The sequence below is a fragment of the Lutjanus erythropterus genome, chromosome 6 (genome assembly GCF_056507025.1).
Source record: "Lutjanus erythropterus isolate fLutEry1 chromosome 6, fLutEry1.hap2, whole genome shotgun sequence".
NCBI lineage: Eukaryota > Metazoa > Chordata > Actinopteri > Lutjaniformes > Lutjanidae > Lutjanus > Lutjanus erythropterus.
The window spans coordinates 41,870,677-41,895,018 of NC_139322.1; the positions used below are offsets into that span (position 1 = coordinate 41,870,677).

General features: G+C 55.0%; 1 protein-coding gene, 26 non-coding genes and 1 pseudogene across 27 annotated transcripts; all 28 read right to left on the bottom strand.

The window, feature by feature from the left end:
• Window positions 1-101: 101 nt before the first annotated feature.
• LOC146326184 (U5 spliceosomal RNA) lies at window positions 102-216 on the bottom strand. The gene has a single exon (XR_014770927.1). It is a non-coding gene; the product is annotated as a U5 spliceosomal RNA (small nuclear RNA).
• A 645-nt stretch (window positions 217-861) lies between these two features.
• LOC146326185 (U2 spliceosomal RNA) lies at window positions 862-1,052 on the bottom strand. The gene has a single exon (XR_014770831.1). It is a non-coding gene; the product is annotated as a U2 spliceosomal RNA (small nuclear RNA).
• Window positions 1,053-1,258: 206 nt separating this feature from the next.
• Window positions 1,259-1,373, bottom strand: LOC146326186 (U5 spliceosomal RNA). The gene has a single exon (XR_014771118.1). It is a non-coding gene; the product is annotated as a U5 spliceosomal RNA (small nuclear RNA).
• Window positions 1,374-2,024: 651 nt separating this feature from the next.
• On the bottom strand, window positions 2,025-2,215 carry LOC146326187 (U2 spliceosomal RNA). Its single transcript, XR_014770902.1, has one exon. It is a non-coding gene; the product is annotated as a U2 spliceosomal RNA (small nuclear RNA).
• Window positions 2,216-2,421: 206 nt separating this feature from the next.
• LOC146326188 (U5 spliceosomal RNA) lies at window positions 2,422-2,536 on the bottom strand. The gene has a single exon (XR_014771120.1). It is a non-coding gene; the product is annotated as a U5 spliceosomal RNA (small nuclear RNA).
• Window positions 2,537-3,181: 645 nt separating this feature from the next.
• LOC146326189 (U2 spliceosomal RNA) lies at window positions 3,182-3,372 on the bottom strand. Its single transcript, XR_014770832.1, has one exon. It is a non-coding gene; the product is annotated as a U2 spliceosomal RNA (small nuclear RNA).
• A 206-nt stretch (window positions 3,373-3,578) lies between these two features.
• Window positions 3,579-3,693, bottom strand: LOC146326190 (U5 spliceosomal RNA). The gene has a single exon (XR_014771121.1). It is a non-coding gene; the product is annotated as a U5 spliceosomal RNA (small nuclear RNA).
• A 650-nt stretch (window positions 3,694-4,343) lies between these two features.
• LOC146326191 (U2 spliceosomal RNA) lies at window positions 4,344-4,534 on the bottom strand. Its single transcript, XR_014770893.1, has one exon. It is a non-coding gene; the product is annotated as a U2 spliceosomal RNA (small nuclear RNA).
• Window positions 4,535-4,745: 211 nt separating this feature from the next.
• LOC146326192 (U5 spliceosomal RNA) lies at window positions 4,746-4,860 on the bottom strand. The gene has a single exon (XR_014771122.1). It is a non-coding gene; the product is annotated as a U5 spliceosomal RNA (small nuclear RNA).
• A 650-nt stretch (window positions 4,861-5,510) lies between these two features.
• LOC146326193 (U2 spliceosomal RNA) lies at window positions 5,511-5,701 on the bottom strand. The gene has a single exon (XR_014770894.1). It is a non-coding gene; the product is annotated as a U2 spliceosomal RNA (small nuclear RNA).
• Window positions 5,702-5,922: 221 nt separating this feature from the next.
• Window positions 5,923-6,037, bottom strand: LOC146326194 (U5 spliceosomal RNA). The gene has a single exon (XR_014771123.1). It is a non-coding gene; the product is annotated as a U5 spliceosomal RNA (small nuclear RNA).
• Window positions 6,038-6,676: 639 nt separating this feature from the next.
• On the bottom strand, window positions 6,677-6,867 carry LOC146326195 (U2 spliceosomal RNA). The gene has a single exon (XR_014770833.1). It is a non-coding gene; the product is annotated as a U2 spliceosomal RNA (small nuclear RNA).
• Window positions 6,868-7,088: 221 nt separating this feature from the next.
• On the bottom strand, window positions 7,089-7,203 carry LOC146326196 (U5 spliceosomal RNA). The gene has a single exon (XR_014771124.1). It is a non-coding gene; the product is annotated as a U5 spliceosomal RNA (small nuclear RNA).
• A 639-nt stretch (window positions 7,204-7,842) lies between these two features.
• On the bottom strand, window positions 7,843-8,033 carry LOC146326197 (U2 spliceosomal RNA). The gene has a single exon (XR_014770834.1). It is a non-coding gene; the product is annotated as a U2 spliceosomal RNA (small nuclear RNA).
• Window positions 8,034-8,244: 211 nt separating this feature from the next.
• Window positions 8,245-8,359, bottom strand: LOC146326198 (U5 spliceosomal RNA). The gene has a single exon (XR_014771125.1). It is a non-coding gene; the product is annotated as a U5 spliceosomal RNA (small nuclear RNA).
• A 645-nt stretch (window positions 8,360-9,004) lies between these two features.
• On the bottom strand, window positions 9,005-9,195 carry LOC146326199 (U2 spliceosomal RNA). The gene has a single exon (XR_014770835.1). It is a non-coding gene; the product is annotated as a U2 spliceosomal RNA (small nuclear RNA).
• A 211-nt stretch (window positions 9,196-9,406) lies between these two features.
• Window positions 9,407-9,521, bottom strand: LOC146326200 (U5 spliceosomal RNA). Its single transcript, XR_014770928.1, has one exon. It is a non-coding gene; the product is annotated as a U5 spliceosomal RNA (small nuclear RNA).
• Window positions 9,522-10,160: 639 nt separating this feature from the next.
• On the bottom strand, window positions 10,161-10,351 carry LOC146326201 (U2 spliceosomal RNA). Its single transcript, XR_014770837.1, has one exon. It is a non-coding gene; the product is annotated as a U2 spliceosomal RNA (small nuclear RNA).
• A 206-nt stretch (window positions 10,352-10,557) lies between these two features.
• LOC146326202 (U5 spliceosomal RNA) lies at window positions 10,558-10,672 on the bottom strand. Its single transcript, XR_014771126.1, has one exon. It is a non-coding gene; the product is annotated as a U5 spliceosomal RNA (small nuclear RNA).
• A 645-nt stretch (window positions 10,673-11,317) lies between these two features.
• LOC146326203 (U2 spliceosomal RNA) lies at window positions 11,318-11,508 on the bottom strand. Its single transcript, XR_014770895.1, has one exon. It is a non-coding gene; the product is annotated as a U2 spliceosomal RNA (small nuclear RNA).
• A 211-nt stretch (window positions 11,509-11,719) lies between these two features.
• LOC146326204 (U5 spliceosomal RNA) lies at window positions 11,720-11,834 on the bottom strand. Its single transcript, XR_014771127.1, has one exon. It is a non-coding gene; the product is annotated as a U5 spliceosomal RNA (small nuclear RNA).
• Window positions 11,835-12,479: 645 nt separating this feature from the next.
• On the bottom strand, window positions 12,480-12,670 carry LOC146326205 (U2 spliceosomal RNA). Its single transcript, XR_014770838.1, has one exon. It is a non-coding gene; the product is annotated as a U2 spliceosomal RNA (small nuclear RNA).
• A 211-nt stretch (window positions 12,671-12,881) lies between these two features.
• LOC146326206 (U5 spliceosomal RNA) lies at window positions 12,882-12,996 on the bottom strand. Its single transcript, XR_014771128.1, has one exon. It is a non-coding gene; the product is annotated as a U5 spliceosomal RNA (small nuclear RNA).
• Window positions 12,997-13,646: 650 nt separating this feature from the next.
• Window positions 13,647-13,837, bottom strand: LOC146326207 (U2 spliceosomal RNA). The gene has a single exon (XR_014770896.1). It is a non-coding gene; the product is annotated as a U2 spliceosomal RNA (small nuclear RNA).
• Window positions 13,838-14,048: 211 nt separating this feature from the next.
• LOC146326208 (U5 spliceosomal RNA) lies at window positions 14,049-14,163 on the bottom strand. Its single transcript, XR_014771129.1, has one exon. It is a non-coding gene; the product is annotated as a U5 spliceosomal RNA (small nuclear RNA).
• Window positions 14,164-14,808: 645 nt separating this feature from the next.
• Window positions 14,809-14,984, bottom strand: LOC146326209 (U2 spliceosomal RNA; annotated as a pseudogene).
• Window positions 14,985-15,022: 38 nt separating this feature from the next.
• On the bottom strand, window positions 15,023-18,982 carry LOC146326210 (transposon TX1 uncharacterized 149 kDa protein). The gene has a single exon (XM_084720085.1). It carries the CDS (start codon window positions 18,980-18,982, stop codon window positions 15,476-15,478), a length of 3,507 nt encoding a protein of 1,168 aa, XP_084576211.1. The 3' UTR covers window positions 15,023-15,475.
• A 1,873-nt stretch (window positions 18,983-20,855) lies between these two features.
• On the bottom strand, window positions 20,856-20,970 carry LOC146326211 (U5 spliceosomal RNA). Its single transcript, XR_014771138.1, has one exon. It is a non-coding gene; the product is annotated as a U5 spliceosomal RNA (small nuclear RNA).
• Window positions 20,971-24,342: the final 3,372 nt, after the last annotated feature.

Sequence of the window (24,342 nt, forward strand, 5' to 3'; positions counted from 1 at the left end):
CCAAGGGCTCCATGGCTGGGCTCTGAGCCCACTTGAAGGACAGCTGCTTTGCTTTGCTTTGCTTTGCTTTGCTTTGCTTTGCTTTTCACAAGTGCGCAAGGCTCAGCCAAAGGGCAAAGCCTGCCAAAAATGGGTTCAACTCATTGGTGTTCCTCTCCACGGAAGTCTTTAGTAAAAGGCGAAAGACTTGTGCGCTTTGAAGAGAAACCTGAGTAAGTACAGCCCCTCTCCTCCGCGCCAGCCAAGATGTCTGTCGTCCCAGTCCCCGGCCTCACGGTAAGCCCGGCTTGGCTTAGCGTGCGCCAAACTCCCGGGCCACGCCCCTGCCCCTGCCCCTGCCCCTGCCCCTGGCCCCCAACACCCCCGACACTCTCACAGGCTCTATACAGGCAGTGGCTTCGCGGATAGGATGAGTCCCGGCTGTAGGGCGCAGGCTACCGAGCACCAGGGAGACTCAGGCGCCTCCAGACTCTCGCTGAGGACGGGCTGAAAACCCGGAAGGAAAACAGCCGGCACACTCAAAGGGGCATATAGGACCGCTCAAAATGGGGCAATATTCCCTCTCTGTCTGACTGTCCAAAGTGCAAACCTGGCTGCATTTTTGTCAGGCTTTGTCTTGCTCCTCTTTCCGTTCCGTTCCGAGCCACGCTCCCTCCCCCTCCCCAGCCGTCAAGGCTCAAATGCAGTAATTTCAGAGCGCGAGTCCGCAGGGACGCCAGCGAGCCAAGGCGGCGTTAAGGACGCTGTTCAGGCCGCGGTGCCGTCCACTTTGAACCCCGGTCTTTTTCCGGTCTCCGGGCTTGCGGTTGAGCCACGGAGCCCTCAATCTGCACTGGCGTTTTGCTTTTCCACAAGGCAGGAGGAGGGTGCACCGTTCCCGGCGGCACTGCAATACCGGGTCGATGCGTGGAGTGAACGGAGCGAGCCCCTTTTTCAGCTCCCGGTGCTAAAAATCCCTTTAATATGTTGTCCCCTTATAGGGGACGTATCAGATATTAAACTGATAAGAACAGATACTACACTTGATCTTAGCCAAAAGGCCGAGAAGCGATGACCCCCCGGCCCCTTGCTGCCCCACCCCACCTCCCGGAACAGTCCTCACCGGCCGCGGTGAAGCCGTTTCAACTGCGCACCAGAGGGGGCCGCTGCTTAGCACCTCCGCCCAAGGGCTCCATGGCTGGGCTCTGAGCCCACTTGAAGGACAGCTGCTTTGCTTTGCTTTGCTTTGCTTTGCTTTGCTTTTCACAAGTGCGCAAGGCTCAGCCAAAGGGCAAAGCCTGCCAAAAATGGGTTCAACTCATTGGTGTTCCTCTCCACGGAAGTCTTTAGTAAAAGGCGAAAGACTTGTGCGCTTTGAAGAGAAACCCGAGTAAGTACAGCCCCTCTCCTCCGCGCCAGCCAAGATGTCTGTCGTCCCAGTCCCCGGCCTCACGGTAAGCCCGGCTTGGCTTAGCGTGCGCCAAACTCCCGGGCCACGCCCCTGCCCCTGCCCCTGCCCCTGCCCCTGCCCCTGGCCCCCAACACCCCCGACACTCTCACAGGCTCTATACAGGCAGTGGCTTCGCGGATAGGATGAGTCCCGGCTGTAGGGCGCAGGCTACCGAGCACCAGGGAGACTCAGGCGCCTCCAGACTCTCGCTGAGGACGGGCTGAAAACCCGGAAGGAAAACAGCCGGCACACTCAAAGGGGCATATAGGACCGCTCAAAATGGGGCAATATTCCCTCTCTGTCTGACTGTCCAAAGTGCAAACCTGGCTGCATTTTTGTCAGGCTTTGTCTTGCTCCTCTTTCCGTTCCGTTCCGAGCCACGCTCCCTCCCCCTCCCCAGCCGTCAAGGCTCAAATGCAGTAATTTCAGAGCGCGAGTCCGCAGGGACGCCAGCGAGCCAAGGCGGCGTTAAGGACGCTGTTCAGGCCGCGGTGCCGTCCACTTTGAACCCCGGTCTTTTTCCGGTCTCCGGGCTTGCGGTTGAGCCACGGAGCCCTCAATCTGCACTGGCGTTTTGCTTTTCCACAAGGCAGGAGGAGGGGGCACCGTTCCCGGCGGCACTGCAATACCGGGTCGATGCGTGGAGTGAACGGAGCGAGCCCCTTTTTCAGCTCCCGGTGCTAAAAATCCCTTTAATATGTTGTCCCCTTATAGGGGACGTATCAGATATTAAACTGATAAGAACAGATACTACACTTGATCTTAGCCAAAAGGCCGAGAAGCGATGACCCCCCGGCCCCTTGCTGCCCCACCCCACCTCCCGGAACAGTCCTCACCGGCCGAGGTGAAGCCGTTTCAACTGCGCACCAGAGGGGGCCGCTGCTTAGCACCTCCGCCCAAGGGCTCCATGGCTGGGCTCTGAGCCCACTTGAAGGACAGCTGCTTTGCTTTGCTTTGCTTTGCTTTGCTTTGCTTTTCACAAGTGCGCAAGGCTCAGCCAAAGGGCAAAGCCTGCCAAAAATGGGTTCAACTCATTGGTGTTCCTCTCCACGGAAGTCTTTAGTAAAAGGCGAAAGACTTGTGCGCTTTGAAGAGAAACCCGAGTAAGTACAGCCCCTCTCCTCCGCGCCAGCCAAGATGTCTGTCGTCCCAGTCCCCGGCCTCACGGTAAGCCCGGCTTGGCTTAGCGTGCGCCAAACTCCCGGGCCACGCCCCTGCCCCTGCCCCTGCCCCTGCCCCTGGCCCCCAACACCCCCGACACTCTCACAGGCTCTATACAGGCAGTGGCTTCGCGGATAGGATGAGTCCCGGCTGTAGGGCGCAGGCTACCGAGCACCAGGGAGACTCAGGCGCCTCCAGACTCTCGCTGAGGACGGGCTGAAAACCCGGAAGGAAAACAGCCGGCACACTCAAAGGGGCATATAGGACCGCTCAAAATGGGGCAATATTCCCTCTCTGTCTGACTGTCCAAAGTGCAAACCTGGCTGCATTTTTGTCAGGCTTTGTCTTGCTCCTCTTTCCGTTCCGTTCCGAGCCACGCTCCCTCCCCCTCCCCAGCCGTCAAGGCTCAAATGCAGTAATTTCAGAGCGCGAGTCCGCAGGGACGCCAGCGAGCCAAGGCGGCGTTAAGGACGCTGTTCAGGCCGCGGTGCCGTCCACTTTGAACCCCGGTCTTTTTCCGGTCTCCGGGCTTGCGGTTGAGCCACGGAGCCCTCAATCTGCACTGGCGTTTTGCTTTTCCACAAGGCAGGAGGAGGGTGCACCGTTCCCGGCGGCACTGCAATACCGGGTCGATGCGTGGAGTGAACGGAGCGAGCCCCTTTTTCAGCTCCCGGTGCTAAAAATCCCTTTAATATGTTGTCCCCTTATAGGGGACGTATCAGATATTAAACTGATAAGAACAGATACTACACTTGATCTTAGCCAAAAGGCCGAGAAGCGATGACCCCCCGGCCCCTTGCTGCCCCACCCCACCTCCCGGAACAGTCCTCACCGGCCGCGGTGAAGCCGTTTCAACTGCGCACCAGAGGGGGCCGCTGCTTAGCACCTCCGCCCAAGGGCTCCATGGCTGGGCTCTGAGCCCACTTGAAGGACAGCTGCTTTGCTTTGCTTTGCTTTGCTTTGCTTTGCTTTTCACAAGTGCGCAAGGCTCAGCCAAAGGGCAAAGCCTGCCAAAAATGGGTTCAACTCATTGGTGTTCCTCTCCACGGAAGTCTTTAGTAAAAGGCGAAAGACTTGTGCGCTTTGAAGAGAAACCCGAGTAAGTACAGCCCCTCTCCTCCGCGCCAGCCAAGATGTCTGTCGTCCCAGTCCCCGGCCTCACGGTAAGCCCGGCTTGGCTTAGCGTGCGCCAAACTCCCGGGCCACGCCCCTGCCCCTGCCCCTGCCCCTGCCCCTGGCCCCCAACACCCCCGACACTCTCACAGGCTCTATACAGGCAGTGGCTTCGCGGATAGGATGAGTCCCGGCTGTAGGGCGCAGGCTACCGAGCACCAGGGAGACTCAGGCGCCTCCAGACTCTCGCTGAGGACGGGCTGAAAACCCGGAAGGAAAACAGCCGGCACACTCAAAGGGGCATATAGGACCGCTCAAAATGGGGCAATATTCCCTCTCTGTCTGACTGTCCAAAGTGCAAACCTGGCTGCATTTTTGTCAGGCTTTGTCTTGCTCCTCTTTCCGTTCCGTTCCGTTCCGAGCCACGCTCCCTCCCCCTCCCCAGCCGTCAAGGCTCAAATGCAGTAGTTTCAGAGCGCGAGTCCGCAGGGACGCCTGCGAGCCAAGGCGGCGTTAAGGACGCTGTTCAGGCCGCGGTGCCGTCCACTTTGAACCCCGGTCTTTTTCCGGTCTCCGGGCTTGCGGTTGAGCCACGGAGCCCTCAATCTGCACTGGCGTTTTGCTTTTCCACAAGGCAGGAGGAGAGTGCACCGTTCCCGGCGGCACTGCAATACCGGGTCGATGCGTGGAGTGAACGGAGCGAGCCCCTTTTTCAGCTCCCGGTGCTAAAAATCCCTTTAATATGTTGTCCCCTTATAGGGGACGTATCAGATATTAAACTGATAAGAACAGATACTACACTTGATCTTAGCCAAAAGGCCGAGAAGCGATGACCCCCCAGCCCCTTGCTGCCCCACCCCACCTCCCGGAACAGTCCTCACCGGCCGCGGTGAAGCCATTTCAACTGCGCACCAGAGGGGGCCGCTGCTTAGCACCTCCGCCCAAGGGCTCCATGGCTGGGCTCTGAGCCCACTTGAAGGACAGCTGCTTTGCTTTGCTTTGCTTTGCTTTGCTTTGCTTTGCTTTTCACAAGTGCGCAAGGCTCAGCCAAAGGGCAAAGCCTGCCAAAAATGGGTTCAACTCATTGGTGTTCCTCTCCACGGAAGTCTTTAGTAAAAGGCGAAAGACTTGTGCGCTTTGAAGAGAAACCCGAGTAAGTACAGCCCCTCTCCTCCGCGCCAGCCAAGATGTCTGTCGTCCCAGTCCCCGGCCTCACGGTAAGCCCGGCTTGGCTTAGCGTGCGCCAAACTCCCGGGCCACGCCCCTGCCCCTGCCCCTGCCCCTGCCCCTGGCCCCCAACACCCCCGACACTCTCACAGGCTCTATACAGGCAGTGGCTTCGCGGATAGGATGAGTCCCGGCTGTAGGGCGCAGGCTACCGAGCACCAGGGAGACTCAGGCGCCTCCAGACTCTCGCTGAGGACGGGCTGAAAACCCGGAAGGAAAACAGCCGGCACACTCAAAGGGGCATATAGGACCGCTCAAAATGGGGCAATATTCCCTCTCTGTCTGACTGTCCAAAGTGCAAACCTGGCTGCATTTTTGTCAGGCTTTGTCTTGCTCCTCTTTCCGTTCCGTTCCGTTCCGAGCCACGCTCCCTCCCCCTCCCCAGCCGTCAAGGCTCAAATGCAGTAGTTTCAGAGCGCGAGTCCGCAGGGACGCCTGCGAGCCAAGGCGGCGTTAAGGACGCTGTTCAGGCCGCGGTGCCGTCCACTTTGAACCCCGGTCTTTTTCCGGTCTCCGGGCTTGCGGTTGAGCCACGGAGCCCTCAATCTGCACTGGCGTTTTGCTTTTCCACAAGGCAGGAGGAGAGTGCACCGTTCCCGGCGGCACTGCAATACCGGGTCGATGCGTGGAGTGAACGGAGCGAGCCCCTTTTTCAGCTCCCGGTGCTAAAAATCCCTTTAATATGTTGTCCCCTTATAGGGGACGTATCAGATATTAAACTGATAAGAACAGATACTACACTTGATCTTAGCCAAAAGGCCGAGAAGCGATGACCCCCCAGCCCCTTGCTGCCCCACCCCACCTCCCGGAACAGTCCTCACCGGCCGCGGTGAAGCCATTTCAACTGCGCACCAGAGGGGGCCGCTGCTTAGCACCTCCGCCCAAGGGCTCCATGGCTGGGCTCTGAGCCCACTTGAAGGACAGCTGCTTTGCTTTGCTTTGCTTTGCTTTGCTTTGCTTTGCTTTGCTTTGCTTTTCACAAGTGCGCAAGGCTCAGCCAAAGGGCAAAGCCTGCCAAAAATGGGTTCAACTCATTGGTGTTCCTCTCCACGGAAGTCTTTAGTAAAAGGCGAAAGACTTGTGCGCTTTGAAGAGAAACCCGAGTAAGTACAGCCCCTCTCCTCCGCGCCAGCCAAGATGTCTGTCGTCCCAGTCCCCGGCCTCACGGTAAGCCCGGCTTGGCTTAGCGTGCGCCAAACTCCCGGGCCACGCCCCTGCCCCTGCCCCTGCCCCTGGCCCCCAACACCCCCGACACTCTCACAGGCTCTATACAGGCAGTGGCTTCGCGGATAGGATGAGTCCCGGCTGTAGGGCGCAGGCTACCGAGCACCAGGGAGACTCAGGCGCCTCCAGACTCTCGCTGAGGACGGGCTGAAAACCCGGAAGGAAAACAGCCGGCACACTCAAAGGGGCATATAGGACCGCTCAAAATGGGGCAATATTCCCTCTCTGTCTGACTGTCCAAAGTGCAAACCTGGCTGCATTTTTGTCAGGCTTTGTCTTGCTCCTCTTTCCGTTCCGTTCCGAGCCACGCTCCCTCCCCCTCCCCAGCCGTCAAGGCTCAAATGCAGTAATTTCAGAGCGCGAGTCCGCAGGGACGCCAGCGAGCCAAGGCGGCGTTAAGGACGCTGTTCAGGCCGCGGTGCCGTCCACTTTGAACCCCGGTCTTTTTCCGGTCTCCGGGCTTGCGGTTGAGCCACGGAGCCCTCAATCTGCACTGGCGTTTTGCTTTTCCACAAGGCAGGAGGAGGGTGCACCGTTCCCGGCGGCACTGCAATACCGGGTCGATGCGTGGAGTGAACGGAGCGAGCCCCTTTTTCAGCTCCCGGTGCTAAAAATCCCTTTAATATGTTGTCCCCTTATAGGGGACGTATCAGATATTAAACTGATAAGAACAGATACTACACTTGATCTTAGCCAAAAGGCCGAGAAGCGATGACCCCCCGGCCCCTTGCTGCCCCACCCCACCTCCCGGAACAGTCCTCACCGGCCGCGGTGAAGCCGTTTCAACTGCGCACCAGAGGGGGCCGCTGCTTAGCACCTCCGCCCAAGGGCTCCATGGCTGGGCTCTGAGCCCACTTGAAGGACAGCTGCTTTGCTTTGCTTTGCTTTGCTTTGCTTTGCTTTGCTTTGCTTTGCTTTTCACAAGTGCGCAAGGCTCAGCCAAAGGGCAAAGCCTGCCAAAAATGGGTTCAACTCATTGGTGTTCCTCTCCACGGAAGTCTTTAGTAAAAGGCGAAAGACTTGTGCGCTTTGAAGAGAAACCCGAGTAAGTACAGCCCCTCTCCTCCGCGCCAGCCAAGATGTCTGTCGTCCCAGTCCCCGGCCTCACGGTAAGCCCGGCTTGGCTTAGCGTGCGCCAAACTCCCGGGCCACGCCCCTGCCCCTGCCCCTGCCCCTGGCCCCCAACACCCCCGACACTCTCACAGGCTCTATACAGGCAGTGGCTTCGCGGATAGGATGAGTCCCGGCTGTAGGGCGCAGGCTACCGAGCACCAGGGAGACTCAGGCGCCTCCAGACTCTCGCTGAGGACGGGCTGAAAACCCGGAAGGAAAACAGCCGGCACACTCAAAGGGGCATATAGGACCGCTCAAAATGGGGCAATATTCCCTCTCTGTCTGACTGTCCAAAGTGCAAACCTGGCTGCATTTTTGTCAGGCTTTGTCTTGCTCCTCTTTCCGTTCCGTTCCGAGCCACGCTCCCTCCCCCTCCCCAGCCGTCAAGGCTCAAATGCAGTAATTTCAGAACGCGAGTCCGCAGGGACGCCAGCGAGCCAAGGCGGCGTTAAGGACGCTGTTCAGGCCGCGGTGCCGTCCACTTTGAACCCCGGTCTTTTTCCGGTCTCCGGGCTTGCGGTTGAGCCACGGAGCCCTCAATCTGCACTGGCGTTTTGCTTTTCCACAAGGCAGGAGGAGGGTGCACCGTTCCCGGCGGCACTGCAATACCGGGTCGATGCGTGGAGTGAACGGAGCGAGCCCCTTTTTCAGCTCCCGGTGCTAAAAATCCCTTTAATATGTTGTCCCCTTATAGGGGACGTATCAGATATTAAACTGATAAGAACAGATACTACACTTGATCTTAGCCAAAAGGCCGAGAAGCGATGACCCCCCGGCCCCTTGCTGCCCCACCCCACCTCCCGGAACAGTCCTCACCGGCCGCGGTGAAGCCGTTTCAACTGCGCACCAGAGGGGGCCGCTGCTTAGCACCTCCGCCCAAGGGCTCCATGGCTGGGCTCTGAGCCCACTTGAAGGACAGCTGCTTTGCTTTGCTTTGCTTTGCTTTGCTTTGCTTTGCTTTTCACAAGTGCGCAAGGCTCAGCCAAAGGGCAAAGCCTGCCAAAAATGGGTTCAACTCATTGGTGTTCCTCTCCACGGAAGTCTTTAGTAAAAGGCGAAAGACTTGTGCGCTTTGAAGAGAAACCCGAGTAAGTACAGCCCCTCTCCTCCGCGCCAGCCAAGATGTCTGTCGTCCCAGTCCCCGGCCTCACGGTAAGCCCGGCTTGGCTTAGCGTGCGCCAAACTCCCGGGCCACGCCCCTGCCCCTGCCCCTGCCCCTGCCCCTGGCCCCCAACACCCCCGACACTCTCACAGGCTCTATACAGGCAGTGGCTTCGCGGATAGGATGAGTCCCGGCTGTAGGGCGCAGGCTACCGAGCACCAGGGAGACTCAGGCGCCTCCAGACTCTCGCTGAGGACGGGCTGAAAACCCGGAAGGAAAACAGCCGGCACACTCAAAGGGGCATATAGGACCGCTCAAAATGGGGCAATATTCCCTCTCTGTCTGACTGTCCAAAGTGCAAACCTGGCTGCATTTTTGTCAGGCTTTGTCTTGCTCCTCTTTCCGTTCCGTTCCGAGCCACGCTCCCTCCCCCTCCCCAGCCGTCAAGGCTCAAATGCAGTAATTTCAGAGCGCGAGTCCGCAGGGACGCCAGCGAGCCAAGGCGGCGTTAAGGACGCTGTTCAGGCCGCGGTGCCGTCCACTTTGAACCCCGGTCTTTTTCCGGTCTCCGGGCTTGCGGTTGAGCCACGGAGCCCTCAATCTGCACTGGCGTTTTGCTTTTCCACAAGGCAGGAGGAGGGTGCACCGTTCCCGGCGGCACTGCAATACCGGGTCGATGCGTGGAGTGAACGGAGCGAGCCCCTTTTTCAGCTCCCGGTGCTAAAAATCCCTTTAATATGTTGTCCCCTTATAGGGGACGTATCAGATATTAAACTGATAAGAACAGATACTACACTTGATCTTAGCCAAAAGGCCGAGAAGCGATGACCCCCCGGCCCCTTGCTGCCCCACCCCACCTCCCGGAACAGTCCTCACCGGCCGCGGTGAAGCCGTTTCAACTGCGCACCAGAGGGGGCCGCTGCTTAGCACCTCCGCCCAAGGGCTCCATGGCTGGGCTCTGAGCCCACTTGAAGGACAGCTGCTTTGCTTTGCTTTGCTTTGCTTTGCTTTGCTTTGCTTTTCACAAGTGCGCAAGGCTCAGCCAAAGGGCAAAGCCTGCCAAAAATGGGTTCAACTCATTGGTGTTCCTCTCCACGGAAGTCTTTAGTAAAAGGCGAAAGACTTGTGCGCTTTGAAGAGAAACCTGAGTAAGTACAGCCCCTCTCCTCCGCGCCAGCCAAGATGTCTGTCGTCCCAGTCCCCGGCCTCACGGTAAGCCCGGCTTGGCTTAGCGTGCGCCAAACTCCCGGGCCACGCCCCTGCCCCTGCCCCTGCCCCTGGCCCCCAACACCCCCGACACTCTCACAGGCTCTATACAGGCAGTGGCTTCGCGGATAGGATGAGTCCCGGCTGTAGGGCGCAGGCTACCGAGCACCAGGGAGACTCAGGCGCCTCCAGACTCTCGCTGAGGACGGGCTGAAAACCCGGAAGGAAAACAGCCGGCACACTCAAAGGGGCATATAGGACCGCTCAAAATGGGGCAATATTCCCTCTCTGTCTGACTGTCCAAAGTGCAAACCTGGCTGCATTTTTGTCAGGCTTTGTCTTGCTCCTCTTTCCGTTCCGTTCCGAGCCACGCTCCCTCCCCCTCCCCAGCCGTCAAGGCTCAAATGCAGTAATTTCAGAGCGCGAGTCCGCAGGGACGCCAGCGAGCCAAGGCGGCGTTAAGGACGCTGTTCAGGCCGCGGTGCCGTCCACTTTGAACCCCGGTCTTTTTCCGGTCTCCGGGCTTGCGGTTGAGCCACGGAGCCCTCAATCTGCACTGGCGTTTTGCTTTTCCACAAGGCAGGAGGAGGGTGCACCGTTCCCGGCGGCACTGCAATACCGGGTCGATGCGTGGAGTGAACGGAGCGAGCCCCTTTTTCAGCTCCCGGTGCTAAAAATCCCTTTAATATGTTGTCCCCTTATAGGGGACGTATCAGATATTAAACTGATAAGAACAGATACTACACTTGATCTTAGCCAAAAGGCCGAGAAGCGATGACCCCCCGGCCCCTTGCTGCCCCACCCCACCTCCCGGAACAGTCCTCACCGGCCGCGGTGAAGCCGTTTCAACTGCGCACCAGAGGGGGCCGCTGCTTAGCACCTCCGCCCAAGGGCTCCATGGCTGGGCTCTGAGCCCACTTGAAGGACAGCTGCTTTGCTTTGCTTTGCTTTGCTTTGCTTTGCTTTTCACAAGTGCGCAAGGCTCAGCCAAAGGGCAAAGCCTGCCAAAAATGGGTTCAACTCATTGGTGTTCCTCTCCACGGAAGTCTTTAGTAAAAGGCGAAAGACTTGTGCGCTTTGAAGAGAAACCCGAGTAAGTACAGCCCCTCTCCTCCGCGCCAGCCAAGATGTCTGTCGTCCCAGTCCCCGGCCTCACGGTAAGCCCGGCTTGGCTTAGCGTGCGCCAAACTCCCGGGCCACGCCCCTGCCCCTGCCCCTGCCCCTGCCCCTGGCCCCCAACACCCCCGACACTCTCACAGGCTCTATACAGGCAGTGGCTTCGCGGATAGGATGAGTCCCGGCTGTAGGGCGCAGGCTACCGAGCACCAGGGAGACTCAGGCGCCTCCAGACTCTCGCTGAGGACGGGCTGAAAACCCGGAAGGAAAACAGCCGGCACACTCAAAGGGGCATATAGGACCGCTCAAAATGGGGCAATATTCCCTCTCTGTCTGACTGTCCAAAGTGCAAACCTGGCTGCATTTTTGTCAGGCTTTGTCTTGCTCCTCTTTCCGTTCCGTTCCGAGCCACGCTCCCTCCCCCTCCCCAGCCGTCAAGGCTCAAATGCAGTAGTTTCAGAGCGCGAGCCCGCAGGGACGCCTGCGAGCCAAGGCGGCGTTAAGGACGCTGTTCAGGCCGCGGTGCCGTCCACTTTGAACCCCGGTCTTTTTCCGGTCTCCGGGCTTGCGGTTGAGCCACGGAGCCCTCAATCTGCACTGGCGTTTTGCTTTTCCACAAGGCAGGAGGAGAGTGCACCGTTCCCGGCGGCACTGCAATACCGGGTCGATGCGTGGAGTGAACGGAGCGAGCCCCTTTTTCAGCTCCCGGTGCTAAAAATCCCTTTAATATGTTGTCCCCTTATAGGGGACGTATCAGATATTAAACTGATAAGAACAGATACTACACTTGATCTTAGCCAAAAGGCCGAGAAGCGATGACCCCCCAGCCCCTTGCTGCCCCACCCCACCTCCCGGAACAGTCCTCACCGGCCGCGGTGAAGCCATTTCAACTGCGCACCAGAGGGGGCCGCTGCTTAGCACCTCCGCCCAAGGGCTCCATGGCTGGGCTCTGAGCCCACTTGAAGGACAGCCGCTTTGCTTTGCTTTGCTTTGCTTTGCTTTGCTTTGCTTTTCACAAGTGCGCAAGGCTCAGCCAAAGGGCAAAGCCTGCCAAAAATGGGTTCAACTCATTGGTGTTCCTCTCCACGGAAGTCTTTAGTAAAAGGCGAAAGACTTGTGCGCTTTGAAGAGAAACCCGAGTAAGTACAGCCCCTCTCCTCCGCGCCAGCCAAGATGTCTGTCGTCCCAGTCCCCGGCCTCACGGTAAGCCCGGCTTGGCTTAGCGTGCGCCAAACTCCCGGGCCACGCCCCTGCCCCTGCCCCTGCCCCTGCCCCTGGCCCCCAACACCCCCGACACTCTCACAGGCTCTATACAGGCAGTGGCTTCGCGGATAGGATGAGTCCCGGCTGTAGGGCGCAGGCTACCGAGCACCAGGGAGACTCAGGCGCCTCCAGACTCTCGCTGAGGACGGGCTGAAAACCCGGAAGGAAAACAGCCGGCACACTCAAAGGGGCATATAGGACCGCTCAAAATGGGGCAATATTCCCTCTCTGTCTGACTGTCCAAAGTGCAAACCTGGCTGCATTTTTGTCAGGCTTTGTCTTGCTCCTCTTTCCGTTCCGTTCCGAGCCACGCTCCCTCCCCCTCCCCAGCCGTCAAGGCTCAAATGCAGTAATTTCAGAGCGCGAGTCCGCAGGGACGCCAGCGAGCCAAGGCGGCGTTAAGGACGCTGTTCAGGCCGCGGTGCCGTCCACTTTGAACCCCGGTCTTTTTCCGGTCTCCGGGCTTGCGGTTGAGCCACGGAGCCCTCAATCTGCACTGGCGTTTTGCTTTTCCACAAGGCAGGAGGAGGGTGCACCGTTCCCGGCGGCACTGCAATACCGGGTCGATGCGTGGAGTGAACGGAGCGAGCCCCTTTTTCAGCTCCCGGTGCTAAAAATCCCTTTAATATGTTGTCCCCTTATAGGGGACGTATCAGATATTAAACTGATAAGAACAGATACTACACTTGATCTTAGCCAAAAGGCCGAGAAGCGATGACCCCCCGGCCCCTTGCTGCCCCACCCCACCTCCCGGAACAGTCCTCACCGGCCGCGGTGAAGCCGTTTCAACTGCGCACCAGAGGGGGCCGCTGCTTAGCACCTCCGCCCAAGGGCTCCATGGCTGGGCTCTGAGCCCACTTGAAGGACAGCTGCTTTGCTTTGCTTTGCTTTGCTTTGCTTTGCTTTGCTTTTCACAAGTGCGCAAGGCTCAGCCAAAGGGCAAAGCCTGCCAAAAATGGGTTCAACTCATTGGTGTTCCTCTCCACGGAAGTCTTTAGTAAAAGGCGAAAGACTTGTGCGCTTTGAAGAGAAACCCGAGTAAGTACAGCCCCTCTCCTCCGCGCCAGCCAAGATGTCTGTCGTCCCAGTCCCCGGCCTCACGGTAAGCCCGGCTTGGCTTAGCGTGCGCCAAACTCCCGGGCCACGCCCCTGCCCCTGCCCCTGCCCCTGCCCCTGGCCCCCAACACCCCCGACACTCTCACAGGCTCTATACAGGCAGTGGCTTCGCGGATAGGATGAGTCCCGGCTGTAGGGCGCAGGCTACCGAGCACCAGGGAGACTCAGGCGCCTCCAGACTCTCGCTGAGGACGGGCTGAAAACCCGGAAGGAAAACAGCCGGCACACTCAAAGGGGCATATAGGACCGCTCAAAATGGGGCAATATTCCCTCTCTGTCTGACTGTCCAAAGTGCAAACCTGGCTGCATTTTTGTCAGGCTTTGTCTTGCTCCTCTTTCCGTTCCGTTCCGTTCCGAGCCACGCTCCCTCCCCCTCCCCAGCCGTCAAGGCTCAAATGCAGTAGTTTCAGAGCGCGAGTCCGCAGGGACGCCTGCGAGCCAAGGCGGCGTTAAGGACGCTGTTCAGGCCGCGGTGCCGTCCACTTTGAACCCCGGTCTTTTTCCGGTCTCCGGGCTTGCGGTTGAGCCACGGAGCCCTCAATCTGCACTGGCGTTTTGCTTTTCCACAAGGCAGGAGGAGAGTGCACCGTTCCCGGCGGCACTGCAATACCGGGTCGATGCGTGGAGTGAACGGAGCGAGCCCCTTTTTCAGCTCCCGGTGCTAAAAATCCCTTTAATATGTTGTCCCCTTATAGGGGACGTATCAGATATTAAACTGATAAGAACAGATACTACACTTGATCTTAGCCAAAAGGCCGAGAAGCGATGACCCCCCAGCCCCTTGCTGCCCCACCCCACCTCCCGGAACAGTCCTCACCGGCCGCGGTGAAGCCATTTCAACTGCGCACCAGAGGGGGCCGCTGCTTAGCACCTCCGCCCAAGGGCTCCATGGCTGGGCTCTGAGCCCACTTGAAGGACAGCTGCTTTGCTTTGCTTTGCTTTGCTTTGCTTTGCTTTGCTTTTCACAAGTGCGCAAGGCTCAGCCAAAGGGCAAAGCCTGCCAAAAATGGGTTCAACTCATTGGTGTTCCTCTCCACGGAAGTCTTTAGTAAAAGGCGAAAGACTTGTGCGCTTTGAAGAGAAACCCGAGTAAGTACAGCCCCTCTCCTCCGCGCCAGCCAAGATGTCTGTCGTCCCAGTCCCCGGCCTCACGGTAAGCCCGGCTTGGCTTAGCGTGCGCCAAACTCCCGGGCCACGCCCCTGCCCCTGCCCCTGCCCCTGCCCCTGGCCCCCAACACCCCCGACACTCTCACAGGCTCTATACAGGCAGTGGCTTCGCGGATAGGATGAGTCCCGGCTGTAGGGCGCAGGCTACCGAGCACCAGGGAGACTCAGGCGCCTCCAGACTCTCGCTGAGGACGGGCTGAAAACCCGGAAGGAAAACAGCCGGCACACTCAAAGGGGCATATAGGACCGCTCAAAATGGGGCAATATTCCCTCTCTGTCTGACTGTCCAAAGTGCAAACCTGGCTGCATTTTTGTCAGGCTTTGTCTTGCTCCTCTTTCCGTTCCGTTCCGAGCCACGCTCCCTCCCCCTCCCCAGCCGTCAAGGCTCAAATGCAGTAATTTCAGAGCGCGAGTCCGCAGGGACGCCAGCGAGCCAAGGCGGCGTTAAGGACGCTGTTCAGGCCGCGGTGCCGTCCACTTTGAACCCCGGTCTTTTTCCGGTCTCCGGGCTTGCGGTTGAGCCACGGAGCCCTCAATCTGCACTGGCGTTTTGCTTTTCCACAAGGCAGGAGGAGGGTGCACCGTTCCCGGCGGCACTGCAATACCGGGTCGATGCGTGGAGTGAACGGAGCGAGCCCCTTTTTCAGCTCCCGGTGCTAAAAATCCCTTTAATATGTTGTCCCCTTATAGGGGACGTATCAGATATTAAACTGATAAGAACAGATTTTTTTTCTTTCGAAAAGTTTTATTGACACAATTTCACACATTTCAGTTTACATTTATCCTTTTTCCATCAAGGATGACATGTTTACACACAGTTCATTTGTTTCCCATTCATTCATTCATGTTTAAAGTGAGTACAAACTCATTTATTTCCATGAATCTTTTCAAGCACAATAAAATTGGGTAAAAAACATGTCTAAAACCCAGTGTAAAACATTCCTACATTCATCATGTAAAACCATTTCTTAAAAATTGCGTTTCTTGGAGGCTTGTTAAAATGGTTTACAGTTAAGACATGTTTAAAAGAGTGCTTGTATTTGTGTGTGTTTTTTTAAAAGTCAATTGATATGTTTTGTGTGTCAGTCCATGTGTCTTTAAAAAGGTTCATCTAAAAGGGAGTGCAGAGGTTAAAAGAAAAGTTCATGTTCATTGTGCAGGAGCAGGGTGAGTCCTTATCAAATCAACCTCACTCCGCTCCCCCAAGCCTTTGTTCTCTCGGGATCCTGCTGTGGTGCTCAGAGGAGGTCCTCGCCCTCTGCTCCTTCCCTGTCCTGCCGCTCCCGGAGAGTCAGGCCGCCGCCGCCAGGACCTTTTCGGTGATGTGGCTCCGGCTCCTTCGTCCGAATGGGCACAGAGGCGATTCTTCTTTGTGGCTGTGTCCTAGGCCCGCCGCCTGCAGCTCCGGCCGCTCGGACCGTCGCTGCTGCCATACGGAGCACAGCCACGGGGGGGATCTGCTTGTGCTTCCTCACCAGCAAGTTTCTGGAGGTCCAGATGGCGTCTACGATGGCGGCGAGGGTGAGCCACTGCTTGGCGAAGACAGATGGTGGAACGTCTTCCTGGCTCACCCCATACAGCACTAGCTGTGCTGTAAGGACCTCCCTTGCTGGTAAGCACGGGAATTGCAAGGAGCCGGCCGTTGCCCACAGGTCCTCAGCGGCGCTGCACTCCCAGAGCAGGTGCCTCACCGACTCTGGCGCGCCACAACCAGGTCGGGGGCAGGTTGCGTTCCTCGCCATGCCTCTGGAGTGCATTACGGACCTGACCGGGAGGATCTCGTGAGCCACCATCCATGCCAGGTCCCGGAGTCGGTTTGGGAGAGCGGAGTGGTTCACGTTACGCCAAACCGTGGAGGGCTCGCCGAGTGCGAGGCCGCGCACTGGGCTCACTGGCTCCCGCTCCTGCACAACAGATAAAAGCAGACGGTGGTTGGTTAAAATCTGCAACTCCTCCTGCTCCAGGTTAAAATGCTTTAAAAATGTGCAAATAAAAGCATATGCTGGTGGCAGGTTAAAAGACACAGGAACTTTAAGATCAGTGGGTAACAATTTCAGCCTTCTCAGGTATGTCCCCATCCAGAACCGTGTCATTGCAGCTGTCTTTGGGTTTCTGGATGGGGCTGTAGCGGCTTTAATGTGCAGGGTGGTGTAAAAGGATCCTAAAAACAGGTACAGGTCTGGCACTCCTTTCCCTCCTTTCCCCTTCGGCCGCTTCATGACGTTTCGTTTTAGCCTTTCCCACTTGGATCCCCATAAAAAATAAAAGATGGCTCGTTCCAGGTCTAAAAGCACACTCCTAGGAGGGGTAAAAACAGAGCTGACAAGTAAAAGCACAGGTAAAATCACTGCTTTTATGATTAAAATTTTGCCTTCCATTGTCAGTCCTCTAAGTCCCCAGAATCCTAGTCGTTTCCTAACTTTCCCTACCACGTCCGGCCAATTTGTACTTCCACCCCCCTCCCTGTCGAATTTTATCCCCAGTATCTTCTGGTCAGTCTGGGTCACAGTCAGGGGAAGTCCTGTCATGTCGGTCGCTGTCCATGGGCCATAAAATTGGGCTTGCGTTTTGTCTTTGTTCAGTTTTGATGCAGAGGCCCGCCCAAACCAGTCGGTCAAGTCCAGCGTCCTGTTGACGGATGAAAGGTCTGTACAAACAAGGTTAAAATCGTCCATGTATAAAAGGCACTTAATAAAAGAACCCCCACCTCCCGGTATTGCCACCCCGTTGATCCATTTGTCCCTTCTCAAGATCTGCGCCAGCGGTTCCACGCAGGCGACGTAGAGGAGGGCAGATAACGGACACCCCTGACGGACACCACAGCATACATTCACTGCTTTGGTAAGTTGCCCATTAACAAGGATTCTGCTCGTGATGCCCCGGTATAGCAATCCCACCCACGCTATAAACCTATCAGGAAACCCCATTTTTTGCAGTACCTTGAAAAGGTACTGGTGCGAGACCCGATCAAAGGCTTTCTCAAAATCTAAATTTAGGACTATCAGCCGAATGTTTCTGTCTCTCGCGTAACAGATGGTGTCTCTGATCAGTACGAGGCTGTCGGTGATCTTCCTCCCCGGAACGGCGCAGCCTTGATCCGGGTGGATCACCTCCCCTAAAACCAAGGATAAACGACTCGCTAAAAGCTTACTAAAAAGTTTGCAGTCTACGTTTAAAAGAGTCACAGGTCTCCAGTTTTTAAGGTCAGTCTTATCGTCCTTTTTATGTATTAAAGTTACTATCCCTACTCTAAATGAGTCTGGCAACAGGTCGAGTCTTTCAAATTCGTTAAAAACAGTTAAAATATCGTGTGCGATAAGATCCTTAAAAGTCAGATAAAACTCCAGGGGAAGTCCATCTTGACCAGGGGACTTCCCCTTCTTAAAATGTTTTAAACAGTTATCTAACTCTAAAAGGGTAAAATCCTGTCTTAAAAGCACACTATCTTTAACTTTGTTTTCAACGAATTCTAAAACCTGTTCAGTAACGTTTTCGTGTGTTATTTTCTCATCGTACAATGTTTTATAGAATTCTTCCACGGTTTCTTTGAGTTCCTCTGAGCTTGTCGTTAAATTTCCGTCTTTATTTTTCAATTTTGTCAAAATTCCTCCCTTACTCATTATTTTCTTAAAAAAGTACCGTGTACATTTTTCCCCTTCTTCTATTTCTCTTTCTCTACTCCTTAAAATGACCCCTCGACTCTTAATTTCTGCAAATTCTTTCAGTTGTCTTTTGATTTCTAAAATTTCATTGTTAAAATCAAAACCCTGGCTTGTTAATGTAAAATAGCGTTGCATTCTTTTCTGCAGTCCCAACATGTGTCTGTCTACCCTATCTTTCTTTTTCTTACCTGACTGCCTAAAGAAAGTCCGGGTCCTCTCCTTCACCATTTCCCACCAGTGTGCTCGTGTTTCGTACAAGTCTTGAAGGGTCTGCCACTCCTTGTACTGCTCTCGGTATTCCCTAACTATCTCCCTATCTTCTAAAAGAGAGCAGTTGAGTTTCCACAGACCACTTCCTACAGTCACACCCGAAGAGAGTGATAGGGTGCAGGATAGCATGACGTGATCGGAGAAGAAAACAGGGGTTAATCTAGCATCGGTGGGCGGGCAGTTTCGTGTAAAACAGTAGTCGATGCGAGAGGCTCTGGCGCTGTCACCACTGAACCAGGTGAAGCCCTCCTCTCTGGGATGCATGGTCTTAAAACAGTCGACTAGCTTAAAATCCCTAACCATTCCCTGAAGTAAAACCGATGTTTTGTCTATTTTAAAATCCTCCCCTGCATTTCTCCTATCTTTCCTACTTAAAACACAATTAAAATCTCCTCCTACCACTAATGGGACCCTACCTAACATGTGGGACTGCAGTTCTTCTAAAAGGTCATACCTGTCGTTTTTGTCATTAAAACCATAGACGTTAAGAAGGTTAAAATCATTATCCATAAAAGCAAGACGTGCTAAAAGAGCCCGCCCATCCCTCACCACAGTGCTGCCCTTCACCGAGATTAAGGGTTTTTTTATAAGTATGGCCACTCCGTCTGATTTATTTCCATTTGAACCACTGAAAAGGCAGGTCCCGGGTGGCCACATTCCTTCCCATTTTCTATAACTTTTTAAAAAGGGCAGGTTGCATTCCTGCAACAAGAACACGTCTGAGTCAACAGACTGTAAGAAGGAAAATATGCTCTGTGCTCTAACTCTTGACCTCACACTTCTCACGTTGATTGTGGAAATGTTAAGAGTCATGAGTATGTGAATTAAAAACAACAGGTATTTCATGTTGGCGATTTAAGTTTTTTTAAAGACAACAAGACCAGGGTTATTTCAATTTCATTCTCTTGTTTTGTACCAGAAACTCATTTCACGTCTCATAACAATTAGGGGGTGAATCTAGAGTTTCTGACCTCCTGAATGCTTCGTTTGCCCGTTTTTCAAGTGGAGTTGATTGAAGTACAATGTTTAGAAAAGAACACGGGTCAGTAGAGGAGCAGCCGCTAGGCATCTCCACAGGTGAGGTGGCAGTGCCCACATCAGTCCGCCTCCTTTTCCCTACAGCTTTCACCACCTCAGGGCTGGACAGTTCTGACGCAGTTCTTTTCAGGAGGGGCTGTGCATCCGGGAGGGAGGTTTCACTGGACCCTTCCTCCACGATCTGGAGACTGGGAGTGGTGTTTTCACTCGCAGAGTCGGGTCCAGATTCACCGGCTGCCTGGCTCTCTTCACTATCCTGCTCTTCCCCCTCTGCTAGGGTGAGGCCAGGCCCCTCCCCTTTTCCCGCCTCACTGGGCTCCTCTCCTCCAATGTCAGGTTTTGGCGGGAAATTTGAATTTTCCAACCCCTCCCCTTCAATTAGTACTTTGTCTTTTCGGCCATTTTCTGCTGTTTTCCCTCCATTTTCTTCAGGGGGTTCCTGCCATCTTTGTGCTTTTACTTTGTTGGCAAATGATTTCGGGCAATCTCTGAAGAGGTGGTTTGCCTCTCCACAGAGGTTGCATTTTCTACTGTTGGGACATTCCTCAAAGGAATGCCCCACTTCCCTACATTTGCCACACACAGTTTTCTGGCATGCTTCTACCAGGTGCCCATGCTCACCACACTTGCGGCAGAGCTTCGGCATTCCCTGGTAGTGAATGTAGCCCCTGTTTTCTCCAAGGACTATCATGGATGGGAGATGTTTCAGGCCCTGGAAGCCCTGGGGGTCCTGCCATTGCTGGACAGGGACCCTCCAGGCACAATTCCAAATACCATCCTCATCCCTCACCTTGGTAGCCTGGCCTTTAACAGTGCAATATCTTCCCAGCCACATGCAAATGTCCTCAGCATTTACTGTCTCATTGAACATTCTGACAATCACCACTTTCTGTGAGTTGTCAGTTAGTTTCTCCACAGTGAAAGCTGAAAACTGGGTCTTAGCTTCTTCAAACCTGTTCCAGAATTCGAGCAAGGTTGCGGCCGAGACAAAACTAACGTCAAATCCTTTTCCAAAGGGCAGAGTCACTAAACAGTTCAAAGATTCAGGTTTGAAGCCAAGGGTTTGTTGGATAAGCTTCCTGGAGAAGTCCAGTCGGGACATCTCCAGGAGCTTTCCATCTACTTCCTTGAACAGGAAGCGCACGCTGTGGTGCCTCCGCATGCCGGCACAGGCAGCCAACATGGCTGGAGGCACCACGTAAAAAAAAGGCAACTGAAATCAATAAATAAAGGTGAAACCAATAAAACCTTCTAAAACCAATAAATAACAATGAAAGAAGTCAAGACAGCAAACAGAGTAACACTTCACTTACCTTAACAACACTGTGCAAATTAGCAAATGTGCAAAACAGGCAAAATGCAAAAATATCTCCCAAATATGCAAGGAAAAGTTCCCACAGATAGGGGACTTTCCTGCAACGCCGGGAGTGATCACAGTCTTTGCCAAAGGCCGAGAAGCCCACCTCCCGGAACAGTCCTCACTGGCCGCGGTGGAGCTGTTCCAACTGCGCACCAGAGGGGGCCGCTGCTTAGCACCTCCGCCCAAGGGCTCCATGGCTGGGCTCTGAGCCCTCTTGAAGGACAGCTGCTTTGCTTTGCTTTGCTTTGCTTTGCTTTGCTTTGCTTTGCTTTTCACAAGTGCGCAAGGCTCAGCCAAAGGGCAAAGCCTGCCAAAAATGGGTTCAACTCATTGGTGTTCCTCTCCACGGAAGTCTTTAGTAAAAGGCGAAAGACTTGTGTGCTTTGAAGAGAAACCCGAGTAAGTACAGCCCCTCTCGTCCGCGCCAGCAGAGACGTCTGTCGTCCCAGTCCCTGGCTTCACGGTAAGCCCGGCTTGGTTTAGCGTGCGCCAAAGTCCCGGGCCACGCCCCTGCCCCTGGCCCCCAACACCCCCAACACTCTCACAGGCTCTATGCAGGCAGTGGCTTCGCGGATAGGATGAGTCCTGGCTGTAGGGCGCAGGCTACCGAGCACCAGGGAGACTCAGGCGCCTCCAGACTCTCGCTGAGGACGGGCTGAAAAACCAGAAGGAAACAGCTGGCACACTCAAAGGGGCATATAGGACCGCTCAAAATGGGGCAATATTCCCTCTCTGTCTGACTGTTTAAAGTGCAAACCTGGCTGCATTTTTGTCAGGCTTTGTCTTGCTCCTCCTTCCGTTCCATTCCGTGCCACGCTCCCTCCTCCTCCCCAGCTGTCAAGGCTCAAATGCAATGGTTTCAGAGCGCGAGTCCGCCGGGACGCCAGCGAGCCAAGGCGGCGTTAAGGACGCTGTTCAGGCCACGGTGCCGTCCACTTTGAACCCCGGTCTTTTTCGGTCTCCGGGCTTGCGGTTGAGCCACGGAGCCCTCAATCGGCACCGGCGTTTTGCTTTTCCACAAGGCAGGAGGAGGGTGCACCGTTCCCGGCAGCACTGCAATACCGGGTCGATGCGTGGAGTGAACGGAGCGAGTCCCTTTTTCAGCTCCTGGTGCTAAAAATCCCTTTATGTTGTCCCCTTATAGGGGACGTATCTGTAACATTCTGGGTTTTATTATGTTGTTTCCTGTTTTATTTTTTAACGCTACCTCTTGTGTCTTTTCAGTTTCCTGTGTTTTCCCGCCCCTCATCAACTGCACCTGAGGCCACTCACTCACCTGCCCCTGATTACCCTCCTTGCCATCCCTGTGTATTTATACCCCCACCAGCTCCACATGTCTCTGCCAGATTGTCTCTATTGTCTGTGAAGCTGCTTAGTGCTGTTATAGGTCTCATGTTTCCGTTTTGGACTTCGCCTATTTATGGGATTATAGTTTTGTGCCTTTTTTCCCTGTCTGTTTTTGTTTGCCTTTTTGGACTCCCTGTGTTTGCATTTTTTGGACTTCAGTAAAGACAGTGATTTTCATTTGAACCTCTGCCTCCTGTGTGTTCTCTGCACCTGAATCTCAACTTCCCAGAGCTGTTACAGTACAATCTGGCCATGTCTGACTCAGCAGAGAACGATGCTCTCCGTACTGCTCTCCAGTCTCAAGGGCAGCGGCTGAAGGACTACGAATTGGCACTGAATAAATTGGGTGGCGGTGTTCAAGAGCTTCATGTACGCCAAGACGCCTTCCAAAATGCCATGAAGGAGCAGCTACTCACACTCACAGCCCAGACTCAGCAGTTGTTAACACTGCTGGGCCACCAAGCTCCGGCGGAGGCTGCCTCTACCTCACCTGCTACCCCTGCGCCCACAGCCACACCCGATCTCCAGCCTGTCCTTCGCCATGAACCACGTGCACCACCCATTGAAAGGTATGACGGGGACCCTGAGACCTGCCGCTCCTTCCTGACTCTCTGCTCCCTTACATTCGCCCTCAAGCCGTCATCGTTTCCCACCGATCATTCCCGTGTTGCCTTCATGATCACCAAACTCACTGGGAGGGCACGAGAGTGGGCTACGGCTGAATGGGATAGACAGTCGCCAGTATGCCGCTCTGAGGAGGCTTTTTCTGCTGCATTAAGAAGAGTTTTTGGACATTCTACCCCTGGTCGTGAGGCAGCCCGGGGTTTGCTGGCTCTTAAACAGGGCAACAGCCGTGTGGCAGACCATGCCATTCGTTTCCAGACTCTGGCTGCTGACAGTGAATGGAACACTCAGTCCCTGTCCGACACATTCCTGCATAGCCTTGCTGACGACATTAAGGATCACCTCGCTCCACTAGATTTGCCTTGGCTATTAAGATTGATAATCGCCTGTTTGCAAGAAGAAAGGACAGAAGTCATGCTGAGAAGAGAACTCCAGCCCACTGGGGGCAGTCCACTTCCTGGTCTCCAACCAAGCGCCGTTCCTGTTCTTCTGGGAGCTCCAGTGAGGAAGTTACAGCGCCATCTGGGGAGAAGGAGGAACCTATGCAGGTGGACCGCACTCAGCTTTCTCCAGAGGAGCGTCAGCACCGCTTTAGGGAGGGAAGATGCTTCTACTGTGGTCTCAAAGGACATTTCCTGGCAGCATGCCCAGTAAAAGGCCGTGCTCATCAGTGAATGGAGGGTTACTGGTGAGCAGAACTTTTTCTTCAAGACCCTCCCGTGCACTCACCCAGGCCCGTATTTCCTCTCCTGTGGGTTCCTTGGAGTTGGCTGCTTTCGTGGACTCTGGAGCTGATGAGAACTTCATGGACCAAGGCCTTGCTCGCCAGCTCCAGCTGCAACTCAAGCCTCTCCCCTCCCCCCTGGTGGCCCACGCCCTGGATGGTCGCCTCCTCTGTCACGTGTCTCTCCAGACTCCAGCTCTCACTCTCCTCATGTCAGGTAACCATTCTGAGACTATTTCTTTTTACATTATTGACTCTCCTGACCATCCTCTCATTCTCGGTTTTCCGTGGCTAACCAAGCACAACCCGCATATAGACTGGTCTACTGGCACTATTCTGGGCTGGAGTAACCTATGTCATTCATCTTGTCTCCAAACTGCTGATCTCCTCAGAGTTCCCTGATCTGTCTGGCATTCCTTCTGCTTACATGGATTTGAAGGAGGTTTTCAACAAGGCCCGCACTACTTCCCTGCCACCTCACAGACCCTATGACTGCGCCATCGACCTTCTACCTGGAACCTCCCCCCCTAAGGGCCGCCTTTACTCCCTGTCAGCCCCTGAGAGGGAGGCCATGAATACATACATCCAGAGCTTCTTGGCCGCTGGCATTATCCGCCCCTCCTCGTCTCCTGCTGGTGCTGGATTTTTCTTCGTGGAGAAGGAGGACAAGACTCTGCGACCTTGCATCGACTACAGGGGCATAAACGACATTACTGTCAAGAACAGGTACCTCCTCCCTCTCATGTCATCTGCTTTTGAACTGTTGCAGGGAGCCACCATTTTCACTAAGCTCAATCTCAGAAATGCTTACCATCTTGTTCGCATTAGGGAGGGGGATGAGTGGAAGACTGCCTTCAACACCCCTAGTGGCCATTATGAGTACCTGGTGATGCCTTTTGGTCTTACTAATGCCCCAGCAGTTTTTCAGTCCCTGGTCAACGATGTTCTTCGTGATATGCTTAACCATTTTGTCTTTGTCTACCTGGATGACATTCTGATTTTTTCTAAGAGTGAAAGTGAGCATGTCCAGCATGTCCGGCAAGTACTTCAGCGGCTGTTGGAGAACCAGCCTCAACTTCC

Bases quoted from the DNA above. Each gene is read 5' to 3' on its own strand.
- LOC146326210 (XM_084720085.1), bottom strand. From the start codon at position 18,982: ATGACTCTTAACATTTCCACAATCAACGTGAGAAGTGTGAGGTCAAGA.